Source organism: Myotis lucifugus, unplaced genomic scaffold (genome assembly GCF_000147115.1).
Source record: "Myotis lucifugus unplaced genomic scaffold, Myoluc2.0 scaffold_389, whole genome shotgun sequence".
Lineage (NCBI taxonomy): Eukaryota > Metazoa > Chordata > Mammalia > Chiroptera > Vespertilionidae > Myotis > Myotis lucifugus.
This window is the reverse complement of record NW_005871437.1, coordinates 503,655-518,860: the sequence shown is the minus strand read 5'-3', so window position 1 is coordinate 518,860 and position 15,206 is coordinate 503,655. Positions and strand designations below refer to the sequence as shown.

The 15,206-nt window shown below is 58.6% G+C and overlaps 1 protein-coding gene across 1 annotated transcript; it reads left to right on the top strand.

Moving 5' to 3' along the window:
• Positions 1-66: 66 nt before the first annotated feature.
• On the top strand, positions 67-13,506 carry SELENON (selenoprotein N). The gene is made up of 11 exons (XM_006109594.3): positions 67-334; positions 3,140-3,273; positions 5,277-5,489; positions 5,654-5,778; positions 6,279-6,416; positions 7,807-7,888; positions 8,291-8,479; positions 9,043-9,148; positions 10,175-10,287; positions 10,380-10,481; positions 11,722-13,506. Exons 1-11 carry the CDS (start codon positions 67-69, stop codon positions 11,890-11,892), a joined length of 1,641 nt encoding a protein of 546 aa, XP_006109656.2. The 3' UTR covers positions 11,893-13,506.
• The last annotated feature ends 1,700 nt before the right edge of the window (positions 13,507-15,206 follow it).

The following is a 15,206-nucleotide window of genomic DNA, read 5'->3' as shown; positions in this document are numbered from 1 at the left end:
CGGGGTCAGCAGGGAGGGAGCAGGGAGGACTGCGGTCCCTGGATGGGCAGGACGAAGGGACTGGGGATGCGGGGGCCGAGTGGGTGCGGCGGGAGCAGAGGGGGACCAGAGAAGGGAAGGGAATGGGGGGTCGGGGGGGCATTTAGACAGAGGACCTGGGGTGTGGAGCCCCCGGGGCTGGTGTCCAGCTGGTGCCCAGCCCGCCCTCCCCCGCAGGAGTCGGCGCTGAAGGCCCTGGGGACGGAAGGCCTCTTTCTCTTCTCCTCCTTGGACACCGACCGGGATCTGTACCTCAGCCCCGAGGAGTTCGGGCCCCTCGCCGAGAAGCTGACAGGTACCCGGGGGCGGGCAGGGCGGGAGGAGGGAGCACAGCCCCTGCCCTGGCTGCGGGTCTGCTCTCAGCCCCGGGGCCCCGGAAGCAGAGGGAGAGTGTGGGTCCTGGCAGCCCCTGAGCAACCTGGCCCTGACACCTTCTAGCTGCTGGTCGGGGCAAGCTGCTTGCACACACACACACACACACACACACACACTCACACGTACACACGCACTCACACGCACACACACTCACACGCACTCACATGCACTCCAGTCTGTCCTCCTCACGTCCGAATTCCTAGCTAGCATCCCCTGGCCACTTCCTCCGGGCCAACATGGCTTCAGGCACCTCGTGTGAGTTCTCTCTTTACTCTTTGCAATGCCCTGTGAGGCTGACACCGTCACATCCCCATGGTACAGGTTGGGAGCCTGGGGCACAGGGAGGCTCACCCGCCCCAGCTAGAAGGTGCAGAGCCAGGGACATCGGCTCCAGGTCCTGCCCCAGCTCACAGATTTCAGGATTAGAGAGAGTATCAGCAGTGGCTGGTGAGCAGTAGATAGGCCATAGGAGCTATTCTGATTATTTTACTGAACATTAAAACTCTTAGGTGCTGCCAGATGCCTGTCCCATCTCGCTACCCATTTTTGCCTGGCTGTGACCCGTGGTTGTTGGGTTTTTGTTATTGTTGTGTTTTGTAAAGATGAAGGCCTGAAACATCTAATCTAAATACATAGAAGCCTAAGCGACCGAATGACCAACGACCGGTTGCTATGATGCGCACTGACTACCAGGGGGCAGACCCTCAATGCAAGAGCTGCCCCCTGTTGGTCAGTGAGCTCCCACAGCCAAACTCCTGTGGCCGGCCAATCTCCCACGGTCCCTCCCCCACAGCTGGCCGGCCCCAGGGGTCCTGATTGGGACTGGGCAACACCCCGATCAGCCCAATCGCCGGCCAGGCCAAGGGACCCCACGCATGCATGAATTCATGTACCAGGCTCCTAGTGAATTATAAAATGCTCTCTCACCACCACCCCAACCTCTGTGTCCATTTCTGGTGACATTTCTTGAACTTACGATCTTGGGCACCTACTTGTTACCCAAGCGGCCCAGTGTAAGGAGGTCAATGGATGGGAAAGGCAAGAGCGATGCCAGCTGCTCTCCGGCGAGTAAGCACCAAAGCCCGTGGTGAGCTCTCTGGGTCCCGGGGGCTGTGGTCACTGCCCAAGGAGAAGCGTCGGAGGAGAACTGCTAATTCGCCGGGCAGACGTGGGCCAGTGTCTTCGTGACAGTCAGTTCTGTGGTAAAAGCAGACGGTGGGTATGCGGGTCGGCCCCCTGTGGGTTGGCTCCAACCTCTTAATTCCACACGCAGCCACGCAGCCACACAGCCACCTCCTCGTCCTTTTTTATGGCCAGTGAGCAAGAGTAATGACATGCTGGCCAAGCCTACTGGGCTTGGGGGCCATTTTAATTTTCTTAAAATGAATCCCCTTACCTTTGAGGCCACCGTGAGTGCAAAACTGGACCAAGTTTTGGGAAGACGAAATTAAAACAAAAACAAAAACACGAAACACCAACTCTAAGCAGTGACAAGGGGCCAACAGTCTCTCTAGTTGGTACATTTATGAGTGTTTAATTTTCTGCTTTATACCTTAAAAGTTTTACAAGCTGTCTAGAATGAGCAACTGTTACTTATAAGTCAGGAAATAAAACTTTTTATTAAAAAACGAAAGGGCCATAAAATGCTGGGCCTTATTATTAATAATAATCTGGGACAACAGTAAAATAAGCAAGCAGACTAATAACCCTGCTCATTCCTACAGTCCCCGCCTCGGAGGTCCCCAGGTTGCCGTTTTTAGGGAAGATTTGCCGCATGGACTTACAAATGCAGAAATGGCAGTGCTTCTGTAGGACGGGGGTTTGCATCGGGAGCGCTGGGAGTGCCAATTAAAGAGCAGTCTGCTGAATCCAGCCCCTCCGGATTCCTGCTCAGTAGGTCTGAGGTGGGCCCTGGGCATCTGTAAGTGCAGAAAGCATCCTGGGGATTCTGGTGATCCCGGGTAAGAACTGCTTCGGACGCACCCATGCAGTCTGTCAGCAGATGCCGCGCACGGCCCCTCCCAGGAACCTGCCCTGGGAGAGCAGGTGTGACAGCACCCACCGCTGCTTTACTCCATTCTGTGTCCTGGGGCCCTGCCCTTCTATTTGTCACCTCCTTTGAAATAGGCTTCCTTTCTCCCTTAAACCTCCATCATGACTCCTTCTACACTTGGAAGGTTTCAGACTTAGTCGGCCCATCTCTGAGCAGGAAGAGATCTGGGAAATCAAGGCCAGCCACCGCCAGTCCAGCCCTCCTCATACAAACGTGGAAATGATGCGACCCAGGGAATCAGGGGGAAGCGAGTCTCCTCACTGCCAGACCAGCGCTCTTTCTATGACACCGAAGTTGGCCTGATTCTGTTTCTTTGAGGAAACTGAGGCTCTGAGATCTTAACTTCCCCCGAAGAGGGTCGTGGTTAATCGTGGGTGTGGAGTGAAACAGGCCTGGGTTTGAATCCTGACTCTCCCACTACCTCGCTGTGTGACTTTGAAGAAGTGATATCACCTCTCTGAGCCTCCAGTTTCTCAATCATAAAATAGGAGTTGGTAGTAACGGTATCTGCCTCACAGGGCTACTCTGAAACTAAAATGTGACACATGTTGGTTCTTACTTGGGCGATTGTTAACTGTTACCCCCCCCCCCCCCCCCAGCTCCAGGCCTAGTTCCCTTAGTCACTGGCCAGAGTGGATGCCTACAGGCAGGGCCTCTCCATCTGTCTCGTAGGGTCAACTCCTACAACCAGCTACGAGGAGGAGGAGCTGCCCCCTGACCCCAGCGAGGAGACACTCACCATAGAAGCCCGATTCCAGCCTCTGCTCCCGGAGTCCATGACCAAGAGCAAAGATGGGTTCCTAGGGGTGAGTTGGGGTGGGGCCTTAGATAGGAGGGCCATCTGTGTGCACTCGCCACCTGGGAATGGGGCTGTGTTCATCTTTCCTCCTCTTTCCGTCTGCCTTTATCAGCTGCCCTCTGTGCACCCCGTGTGCCAGGCCCTGGGGGTCCAGAAGCGGGTGCGATGCCATCCCTGCGGTCCAGGCACAGTCTGGTGGGGGAGGCAGGAGGGATAAGCGTGAGCCTGGAACCCAGGTGGGGATCTGGGAGGGCTTCCTGGAGCAGTGACACCTGACAGGATGCGGGAGGAGGAGGGTTGGCCAGGTGAGGCCGGGGCAGGAGGGACCTGGTTGGAGGACACAGCGAGTGCACTAGAGACCGTTGGTGCAGCCGCCTCACTAGATCATTGCTTTCTGCAGGGCAGTCTTTTCCCCGCAGGCGGTGCTTGCTGAGGGCCAGGCCTGTGTCCCCCACATTTGTCACCCCATCCCCAGGCCCCTAGCACGATGCCCTGCACCTGACAGGTGCTCCGTTGAACTCTGATGACGCAGACCTGAGGTTCTGCCCCTGGCAGGGGTTGTGGGGTGGGCAGGATGCCTGACAAACGCTTTGCTGACCAGCCCCGCTCGGGCCCGAGGCCCTGTGGACAAGGTCCAAGCCCATGATGGGACCTAAACATCCCGGATGAGGACCCCGGGAGCAGGTGATGGAGGAAGGACAGCCTGGAGGCTGCGGGTGGGGAGGCGCAGGGCAGGGAGGCGCAGGGCATGGCCACTCATGGGAAGTGACCCGGAGGATGACTCAGGCTTCTGGCTGGCGGCCAGGTGGGTGGTGGCCGTCAGCCCCATGGACCGGAGGAGGGAAGCAGGTCTGGTGGAGACAGAATGGGGGCAGTTTGGACAGATTGAGGTTGAGGCACTTCGGGGGTGTCGGGGGAGTCCAGTAAGTGGTTTGAAGCACAGGTTTGACCTTCCATGCCAAGTTCTGGGTGGAGATGGGTTTGGTGGTGATGAGCCTAGAGTTGGGTTGAAGCTAAATGAGCAAATGAATCCCCTGCAGAGCAGTGAGAACCTGCACTTACAGGGGAGATGGGGGAGGAGCAGCACCCCCAGCCCGCCCCCCTCGCAGAGCCCCGCAGAGCCCAGCCCCTTTTGCAGGCAGCTCCCTGCAGGGCTTGCCAGCCAGTGAGCGGGACCCTGTGAGCGGGACCCAACGGGCGGGCAATGCCTGGCCCTGCACAGCCAGTGCTGCTGTGAGGACCTGCCTGTTCCGTCTCCCTCAGTGGGAGCTCCCTGCCCCTCTCTTCCCAGTTCCGCTTCTCTCTGAGCCTGTGCCCCCACCCACCGCCATCACCATCAAGGTGGGGACAGGAAAGGGACCTGCTGCTGTCAAAGACAGAAGCAGCGCCTGACCGGTTTGCTCAGTGGTTAGAGCGTCGGCCTGAGGACTGAAGGGTCCCGGGTTCGATTCCGGTCAAGGGCATGTACCTTGGTTGCGGGCACATCCCCAGTGGGGAGTGTGCAGGAGGCAGCTGATCGATGTTTCTCTCATCGATGTTTCTAACTCTCTATCCCTCTCCCTTCCTCTCTGTAAAAAATCAATAAAATATATTTTTTAAAAAAGACAGAGGCAGCTTCCTGGTGGCTGAGTGTCCCAGGGGAGTGGGCTGAGGCCTTGGTGGGAAGGGACAGCCCCCTGTAGCCCAGGGCAGGGAGGAGCAGCTGAAGGGGGTGCTCGTCAGGGGGCCTGCATGCTCCACTCCAGGCCGGTGTGCGGACTGGCCGGCACAGTCTCTGGCCCTCATTCTCCCTGCCTGTCGGCCCATCAGATAGAAGTGAACCGGGTACCCAGCCAGGGTGGCCTAGGGCACTCTCTGGGGGATGCCTTTCCTCCCCCTAAAGGTGGTGACTGCCTCTCTCCTCAGACTTGGCTCCAAACCCAAACTCTGACCTTCGCCTCCTCCACACATGGGACAGGGACCCCAAAGTCGTGGTGCCCCTGCCCCAGAGCTTCGGCTTTCCCGCCCCAGGTCTCCCGCCTGGCCCTGTCTGGCCTCCGCAACTGGACAACCGCAGCCTCGCCGCGTGCACAGTTTGCTGCCCGCCACTTCCGGCCCTTCCTCCCCCCGCGGGGCCAGGCAGAGCTGGGCGAGCCCTGGTGGATCATCCCCAGTGAGCTGAGTGTCTTCACCGGCTATTTGTCCAACAACCGCTTCTACCCGCCACCACCCAAGGGAAAGGAGGTGAGGGAAGCCCAGGGGAGCCCTGGGGCCTGCACCCCGCCCAGTCTGCACCGGACCCTGTGCCAGGCCTACCCCCTGCTGTCCACCTCCCTCCGGACCCACCTCCACCCTGAACCCCAGGCCTGCAGGGCCCACAGCCACCGGGTCCCGCTGCGCTGCCCTAGGTCATCATCCACCGGCTCCTGAGCATGTTCCACCCGCGGCCCTTCGTGAAGACCCGCTTTGCCCCGCAGGGGGCAGTTGCCTGCGTGACAGCGGTCAGCGACTTCTACTACACCGTGATGTTCCGGTGAGCGGCCCTCGCAGCCCCGTCCTTCCCTCCCTCTCGGGACCTGGGGCTCCAGGCCACACAGGGGCTCGGCAAGCGGAAGGCAGGCCTGGCTCAGAGCCCCCTCCCCCACTGAGCACCCTGGGTCTTGGGCTCTCTGAGCCTCAGCTTCCTCCTGTGAGGATCAGGGAGGTGGTGACTTCCTCCCAGGAGGAAAGTGCGCAGAGCGCGCTTAGCACAGGGCTGGGCTGTGATGGTCACCCACACAGAAGAGGGGTGTATGGAGCTGTGACCCAGTCACACACACAGACTGTGTGAGCTCAGAGGAGGGTCAGGCAAGGCTTCCGAAGGCAGCATGTGAACCAGGCCCTGGGCATGGGCGGTGCTTGGAGGCCCGTGCCTTCTCCCTGCCCCACACTCTCCTGGCCCCCTGCCCAGCCCTGTCCCCAACACAGAGCCTGGGTCCCCGGCTTTGGGGCAGCTGTGGGAGGCCTGCTCCCAGCTGGGCTCCTTCCCCCCAGGATCCACGCCGAGTTCCAGCTCAGTGAGCCGCCCGACTTCCCCTTCTGGTTCTCGCCCGGCCAGTTCACCGGCCACATCGTCCTCTCCAAAGATGCCACCCACGTGCGTGACTTCCGGCTCTTCGTGCCCAACCACAGGTGGGAACTTCGGCCCAAGCCTCCAGCTCCAGGTCGGAAGCAGGTGTCCAGAGGCCCCTCAGTCTCTGCCCCTTTGCTCCCGGAGCCCCCTCTCTCGGGAGGGACCTGGCGCTGACCAGGAAGAGGCAGCTTGAGGAGGGTCATTTATTCACTTGACAAGCACATCCCAGGTGCTGCATGGGCCTGGCCCACCAACTCTGTGCCCGGGACCCAGTGCAGCTGGAGCCGCCCCACCCTCATAATGCTGACCATAACCACAGCCTCTCAGACCACCCTCAGGGAGGCCAGCAGGTGGGCAGGGGCTCGGCTGGTGAGATCTAGAGGCTTCTCAGAGAAAGGGGCATCTAAGCAGAGACCTGGGGGGTGAGGAGGGTTTATCCAGGCAGAGGGAACAGCACAGGCAAAGGCCTGAGGACAGCAGGCCCTCACTGCCAGTAGTTGCCACCACCGGGTCTCAGGGGGCTCCTGGGATGGCTCTGTGCCAGCCACTGCCGACCTGCCCAACTGGCTCAGGGTCAGCCTCTTGTCGGGGGGGCAGGGGACCTGGAGGTCCCTGGTTTCAGGTCTTTCCTGATTCCCAAGTGGCTGCTTAGTGACTGTACAGGGACAGAATGTGGGCTGGGAGCAGGGAGGCCAGAGTTACATGTCTGTGGGCAAGGCCCTGGCCCTCTCTGGGCCTCAGGTCCCTCGTTTTCTAGACAGGAGGCTGGCAGGGGTGAGGGGGTGGTCGGGATAACCTGGGAAGAGAAAGTGGCCCCAGGAGCAGAGTGGCTACCTCGCACTCCTTTACTCCTCCTCCCGCCGCTCAGCAGTGTGTTCCACCGGCTCAGCCCAGCCACACCTGCCTCCCCCCCAGGGCTGAAGGTGGGGGTCCTGGCCTGGATGAAACATGAGGAAGGGAGCAAATGACCCGGCCCAGGGACTGCTGACCCCTCCGAGGGCACCCAGCTCACTGTGCCCAGAGTGGTTGGCTGTCAGTCCTCGGACCTGCAGGTGGCACCTGGTCAGGCCAGACCTCCTGCTGGAGGACTGTGCCAGGTTTTCACTCCACTCCACTGTGTCCTGGGGGATGCACTGGTGACCTCTGCCTGGAGGGGTCGAGGGCAATACAAGAGTCACGGATGGGAAAGCCCTTGGTGAACGGTGAAGGCTGGGCCACTGGAGGGGGTGCGGTTGCCGTCTTAGGAAGAGCTGCCCAGGGAGAGGAAAGGGCCCAGGCTCTGCAGTCCGAGTCCCAGCAGCGCTGAGCCCTGGGTTCAGCTTGCCACGCCTCAGGGTCCTCATCTGTAAAACGGGACAGCTGTGTGCTTTCAGCAACATGATGTCTGGCATGTGGTCCGTGGGCCTTGCTAACAGTGCTCTGCCCTGGCCACCCTCTCACCCGACCCAGGTCTCTGAATGTGGACATGGAGTGGCTGTATGGGGCCAGTGAGAACAGCAATATGGAGGTGGACATCGGCTACATACCCCAGGTGAGCACACACCCGGTCCCTACCCGGCTAGGAAGGCAGGGCTCCTCTGCAAGGCTCTGTCACAGGAGCTCTCAGCCTGGCTGCAGGGGGTGCCCAGCTGGCGAGGAGCCTCAGCGCGGTGCAGGGTGGAGGGCGGAGCTCCTGGCATCTGTTTCTGCACACAGAACCCAGCATCCGCCATGGCCCTCAGGCAGCTTCACGCAGTGAAGGAGCCCTGGCTGGACACGGGCCTGGACTCACTGCGCAGCCTTGACCAGGCCCCCCCTTCCCTGGGCCTCCGTTTCCCCGCCTCTGCAGTGGATGGGGTATCTTTGAGGGTCTCTGCAGTGGATGGGGTATCTTTGAGGGCCCATCTCTGAGACATCCCTCACTGAGGTCATCCCTCACTGACCTCCGGCCTAGATGGAGCTGGAGGCCACAGGCCCCTCAATACCCTCCGTGATCCTGGATGAGGATGGCAACATGATTGACAGCCGCCTGCCCTCGGGGGAGCCCCTCCAGTTTGTGTTTGAGGAGATCAGGTGGCAGCAGGAGCTGAGCTGGGAGGAGGCTGCCCGGCGCCTGGAGGTGGCCATGTACCCCTTCAAGAAGGTGAGGCTGGGCATGCGTGAGGGCAGGGGCAGGATCATGGGGCGGGGGCTGGAGCTGTGGGAGCAGCAGGTGGGCACAGGCCGCTGGGCTATGTGTAGGGCAGTGATGGCGAACCTATGACACATGTGTCAGAGGTGACACGCGAACTCATTTTTTTGGTTGATTTTTCTTTGTTAAATGGCATTTAAATATATAAAATAAATATCAAAAATATAAGTCTTTGTTTTACTATGGTTGCAAATATCAAAAAATTTCTATGTGTGACACGGCACCAGAGTTAAGTTAGGGTTTTTCAAAATGCTGACACGCCGAGCTCAAAAGGTTCGCCATCACTGGTGTAGGGCTTGCTACTTGGGCTTTCTCCCTGCAGGGCCCAGTGGTGCCCGGGGAGCCTCCCTTTGCCATTCAGAGCTTGGAGGAGGTATCCCCCATCTCAGCAGCACCCCTTCACACACACACTCACACACACACTATACATACATATACACACATACACATTACACACTCAGCACCTGAATGGGACCCAGGCTGCACACAGCAGCTTCTCTCTCGGCTTGGCCCAGGTCACCTACCTGCCATTCACCGAGGCCTTCGACCAAGCCAAGGCCAAGAACAAGCTGGTGCACTCGATCCTGCTGTGGGGGGCCCTGGACGACCAGTCCTGCTGAGGTGAGTGAGAGAGACCTGGCCATCCCCAGGGGAGGACAGGACAAACTTCACACTCCGTGGGGTGCAGGAGGCTCTAAGACCTAGGGCCTCCCCTGTAGGAGCATGCGGGGACTGCAGGGGCAGGGGCAGGGGGTGAGGGCTTGGGAGGTTTCTGTGCTGAGCTCAGAGGAAGCTGCTGGATACAAGCTGAGCCCAACTCAGCTGTTTTCAGCTCAGAACCCTTGGCCAAGTGACTTCTCCCTGCGCCTCCGGTTTCTCAACAGTAAAGGAGGGAAACGCACTTACCTCCCGGAGTTATGAGAAATGGCTGTGAAGTGCCTGTGCTGGCACAGTATGCACACACGTGAGATAACAAGGACAGTGCCAGAGGCAGGGCGTGCATTCGCTTATGCAGAGCATTCACTGAAGGCCTGCTGGGCGCCAGATTCTTTGGGTGGCACCCAGTGGGTGAAGATGAGTAAAACGACGAGCCCGTCCTCGCCCAGTCAATGAGCAAACATCCTGGGGGCCTCCCGGCCCCGCCCTAGGCTGGTGCTGGAGGCCTTGCCGTGAGGAAGTCAGAGTGGTCCTTGTCCTCGGGGCGTGCACAGTGTGGAGCAGGAGGCAGACGCTGAGTGAATAAGTACAAGGCTGGTGAGCGTTACACAGGCAGGTCCAGGGGGCATGAGGGTGTGTAACTGGGGCGCCAGGGGAGGCATCTTAGAGAGAGTGACATTTAAGAGGAGACTGAAGGATGAGTAGGAGTTTGTCAAGTGACAGGAGGAAGAGTATTTCGGTGGAAGAACAGTCTGTGCAAAGGCCTGGGGCACAGTTTTGTGGATTTGGGACCACAGGTCCCTGGGTAGGGCTCACCCTAAGTCTCAGCCCAGATGCCAGGATGTTCTCGACGTTACAGCTGCCATTTATTCAGCACCTACAGACTCTGTTATTTCACCCGGGTGCATAGTCCATGAGGTTGTTTGCTGATGGAAGCCCAGTGAGACGTGGGGTTGCCTCACTCTCCTGGCCTGGCCTCTCCCTGCACAGGTTCCGGGCGGACTCTCCGGGAGACGGTCCTGGAAAGTTCGCCCATCCTTGCGCTCCTCAACGAGAGCTTCATTAGCACCTGGTCCCTGGTGAAGGAGCTGGAGGACCTGCGAGTGAGTGGAGGGTGGATGGGAACAGCCTCTTGGGAGCCCCTAGGACCATGCTGGGGGCCAAGGCCTCAGGGTGTGCCCCACTGTCCCCACAGAACAGCCGGGAGAACCCCTCCCACAAGAAGCTGGCAGACCTGCACCTGGAGAAGTACAGCTTCCCCGTGGAGATGATGATCTGCCTGCCCAATGGCACCGTGGTAGGTCATCCCACCTCCACCAGCCCAGGCCTGGCACTGTGGGGAGAGGAAGCAGCCAGCCAGGGGCACAGGCTCACACACCTCATCAGGCTTCGGGTCTGGCTCCACCACTTCCTAGCTGGGCTCTTAGCCAGCCTGAGCCTCAGTGGTCACATCTATAAAATGGGGATCCTGATGCCCAGTCCACCTGCCTCGTGCAGGGGTCAGGACGCTCCTATGGGAAGGGGGACCCCAATAGCACCTAGGGGGCCGGGAAGCAGTAGGCACAGTGTAGCAGCAGCGTGGAAAGGACCGTGGCCTGGAGGGAAGGCTCACCTGGACCACTGCGGTCAGCCCTGGGATGGAAGGAGGAGGGACAGGCCTTGTGACAGGTAGAGAGGACCAGGGACCCCCACCCCACCCCAGGCCCAGCCAAACATCAAGACCCTACCTCTCCCTGAGGGCCCCTCACAAGCACCCAAGTGCATCCTGTAGTTGGATTCTCACAGCAGCTCTGGGAGCTAGATGATTACAAACACCCACTTTACAATCAAGGAATCCGAGCCTCTGAAGGTCCAGAGATTTGGAGACAGTTGCACAAGTAAGAAGTGTAGCTGGGCCCTGGCCGGGTGGCTTAGCTGGTTGGAGCACCGTCCCGTACACCCAAAGGCTGCAGGTTCAATTCCAGGCCAGGGCACATACCTGGGTTTTGGGTCCAGTCCCTGCTCCGAGTGCGTATGGGCAGGTATAGGAAGCAACTGATCAGTGTTTCTCTCTCACATCGATGTTTCTCTCTCCCTCCCTCTCTCTAAGAAAAAGAAAGAAAAAGAAAAAGAAAAAAAAAACATATCCTCGGGTGAGAATTAAAAAATAAAAAAGGAAAGCAGTCTAGCTGGCTTTGAAATAAGGTCTGCCTGGGCCTCAGCATCTCCTGCTCTTCCTGACAGAGGGGAGCAGAGTTCAGGGGTCACGGGAGCAGAGAAGGGGTGGGGCGAGGGACAGGTGAATTGAAGGGCATTAGGTTTTCTGCTAGTGGACGAGGTGTGTGAGCTCTGTGGTCGGAGGGCCCCGCGTGAGCAGAGGCAGGAGAGGGAGGCAGAGGGAGGCAGCCAGCCCCGGGGTCGGTTCCGACGGCTCTGCCTGGCTGCCGTCCGCCTCAGCGAGGGCAGTTGAGGCCTGAGAGTGGCCACGTCTCCCACGAGGGGCCGAGCAGACGCTCTGAGCCTGGGTGGCCCCGCACCTCACCCAGCCTTTCTCCAAGGTCCACCACATCAACGCCAACTACTTCTTGGACATCACCTCCATGAAGCCTGAGGACGTGGAGAACCACGCCTTCAGCTTCGCGTCCACCTTTGAAGACCCGTCCACGGCCACCTACCTGCAGTTCCTGAAGGAGGGCCTCCGGCGCGGCCTGCCCCTCCTCCAGCCCTAGTGTGCCGCCCCTGGGCCCTGAGAAGGGGCTGGGCAGGAGCTGGGAAGAAAGGCCTCCAGCAAGGAGCCCTGGCGTGGGGTGGGGTGCCAGAGAAGTGCTCCTGTTTTTTTCTGGAGCCTTCTTCCTGGCCACAGCCCTGGCTGCCCTCCTTGCCCGCTCCCCAGGGGGTCAGGCTCGCGAGAGACAGCCATCTGGAGGCTCTGGGCAGAACCCTCCTTCAGAAGCAGAAACCATACAGCACCCCAGGCCTTGGCTCCCCAGACCAGTGTAGTCTATTCGACTTGATGAGAGGCCCCCAAACCTGTTTGGGGACTTGCTGGAGGCCAGCTGCCTGGGAAGATCTCCTGCCCTTAGGAAGGGGGTCCCTGAGGCCCAGACCCAAGGCACCACCCCGCCCACCTCAGCACAGGGTCGCAGGAGCACTGTTGGAACCAGAGCCCTGGTGGTGCCTCCTGCCCCTGAGACCTCAGTTCCACGGAGTGTAGCCCAGCCAAGGAGCAGCCGGCTGTCCTGCTGTCAGGGCAGCCCGGACCAGCTTGTCCACCCCTGGATGGGTGTTGACACTCCTTGGCCAAGCTTGGGGCCTCAGTTCGCATCCCAAGCCACTGACCACGGCCAGTCTCTTTTTTATACATGCAGGAAAGTGTTTTTACGTGAACTTTCTCACCGTTTGTAGGTATTTTTTATAACCCCAAGCTAAGGAGAAGGAAGGGGCAAAGGCTTCCTCCAGCAGCTGCGCATGATGGCTGGGTCTGAAATCCTAGATGGGCCCAGCTTGATGTCCCTGCAGTTGCCCCCCTGGGAAGAAACAGTCCTCTCTCCTTCTCTTCTCGTTTTTTAAAAACAGTCAGAGGGGCTGACTGTCCCTGGTGGGGCACCAAGACAGCATCTACCACATCCAGGAAAGAGCTAAAGTGGATTTGCACCCTTGCTCTCCACTCAGCCCATGAGGGCCCCGGCCTTTCACTAAGGCCTTGCACCCAAGCCTGCTCCCCACCCTTAAACCTGGAAGAGGAAGGCAGGCAGGCACTTTCTCAGACACAGTCCCAGGCCTTCTCTAGCTGAGGCACTTTGTCAAGATTACATGTCTTTTCTCACTTAATCCTCACAACAAGCCTGTGAGGTGGATATTAATTGTTCCCGTTTTGCAGATGAAGAAACCGAGTCTCAGAAAAACAAACTGACTTGCCCAGCGTCACTCAGAGGTAGAGTTGAGATTCAGCCTGAGTCTTGATTGCAGGGTGTTTTGCACCCTTACCACGCCCCTGCCTGTTTTCACCGAGGTGAAAAAGAAAGCCTTTCAAACCAAATGTCTCATTCCCTTCTGATCTCTAGACCAAATGAGGCATGAGTTAGCGAGCTCAGCCAAGTTCATGTCCTCTTCCATGCCCTTCGCCGGGAGGGACGACCCAAAACCTTTCCCAGTGCTTCCAAGCACGGGAGGCAGTAAGGTACTGATTCTTCGGGCTTTCGGCACCCTCATCTGATGCTTCTGCCTGACCCCCATGTGCCTCGAAGCTCATGGGGGGAGGGCCCCCAGCTGCCCTCTTGTCACACCTCTGCCACTTTCCTCCCTGTCCCCAACACGTCCTATAATAAAATTGGAGATACGAGGGTGGTTTGAAGTGCCTTTCCTTTGAGTGGGATGTTAACAGTTCAGTTTTGTCCTTGGTATGACTCTTGTGGGATTGGCTGGCCAGGGGGGTAGGGAACGCTGCTGGAATGCCTTTGGGTCTATCTTACCTGTCACCATGGGCTTGAGTGACTTTCTGAAAATAATATTGTGATGGACCTCCAGTGGAACTTACTATATTTAGAATCTGATGCTGTGTTTATCAAGTTGAACCCCTTGTCTTAAAAGCACAGCTCAAGACAGGCACTAGGTAATTTTTTATTTTTTGAGGGAGTGCACTTCAGAAAAAAAACTATAAAAAGAGTGAAACAGAAAGGGGAAAACGCTGGGCAGGGATAGAGCCGAAGCCTGGCCTTGGCCTGCTCACAGGGGAAGGCTCTGGAGCATAAACCACACCAGAGTTGAACCAGCTTTTTGTAACCTGTATCCGTCAGTCACTGGCTGGGCGGGTGGGGGGTGGAGTAACTTCCCAGGATGGGGCCTCCATTCTCCCTCCTGCAAGGGCAATTTTCCAGAAAAAGGGGGCAGCTGAGTAGCTGACACAGCAGCTGGGGAATGGATTCACTGGCAGAGTAGAGCGGACCTGAGCGGGGCACCAAGACAGCATCTGCCATATCCAGGAAAGACAGCTAGGGTGGATTTGCAAGATCTGCCATGGCCCTGGAGAGTGAAATCAATGATTAAGCAACAGTTTGCCATCCTGGAAAAAGGGCTGGACCTAGAAGTCAACATCATTTGAAATATGGTAGGGCTCAGGGACAACCTCTGAGGTCTCTGGCCAAGGCCACCTCACATAATTTGCAGGATCCAGTGCAAAATGAAAATGCTTGTTTTAAAAAAATAAATAAATTTTAAGAGGGCAACAGCAGAACATTAAAGCAAGTATGGACTCCTTACCGGAGGCCGTGTGTGACTGGCCTGTGCCTGGCAGCTGGGACTTGAGGGATTTGAGACCCAAAAACTGCAACCTGGGTGTCAGGCACAGCCACGTGTTGAGGTCAGAGGAGGGCATGTGACCCGGGCCTGGATGCCATGGAGATCAGAGTCCCGGTGAGTGGGCATGGAAGGAATGTGGGAATGTGGGTGGTTCTCTTTCCCAATGCCTCTGGGATCTACCCTGCCCATCTGATCAACCAAGTCACTGAAAATAGCTTGAGTGTGTGTGTGTGTGTGTGTGTGTAAAATACATAAAGGCTAAAACAGGAGAAAGCTACAAAGCGCTGGAGGGCAGGAGTCGGAGAAGGCCATTCTTGCCGGAGAGAAGGCTGTAGGAGTCTTGGGGGAAGTATGAGCTGTGAAGGGGACCAGGGCGATGTGCAAGGCAAACTGCCGCCGAAGGGCCTGGAACGCCGGGGCTCTCAATTTGCTGCCGGGGTGGGGACAGTAGACACCACCGTACTGGGGGGCCCAGCAGCGACAGACCTCGGATTCCCGAGGCCGGACCGCCACTAAGAGCCGACAGGAGACGGAGACCTGAAGGCTTGGCGACCAATCAGGCCTCTGACACCTCGGGCTCCGGCAGGGGGCGTGGTCTCGGGGGGCGTGTCCTTCCCTAGGGTCCCGCACGTGCGGCCGCCCTCCGCCCCGCCCACGCAGGAGCCCCGCTAGCCCCGCCTCCCGCGGGGCCGCTTTCCGTGCGCAGGTGCGGAGGACCGCTTCCGGGGGCGGGCAGCGGAAGTGA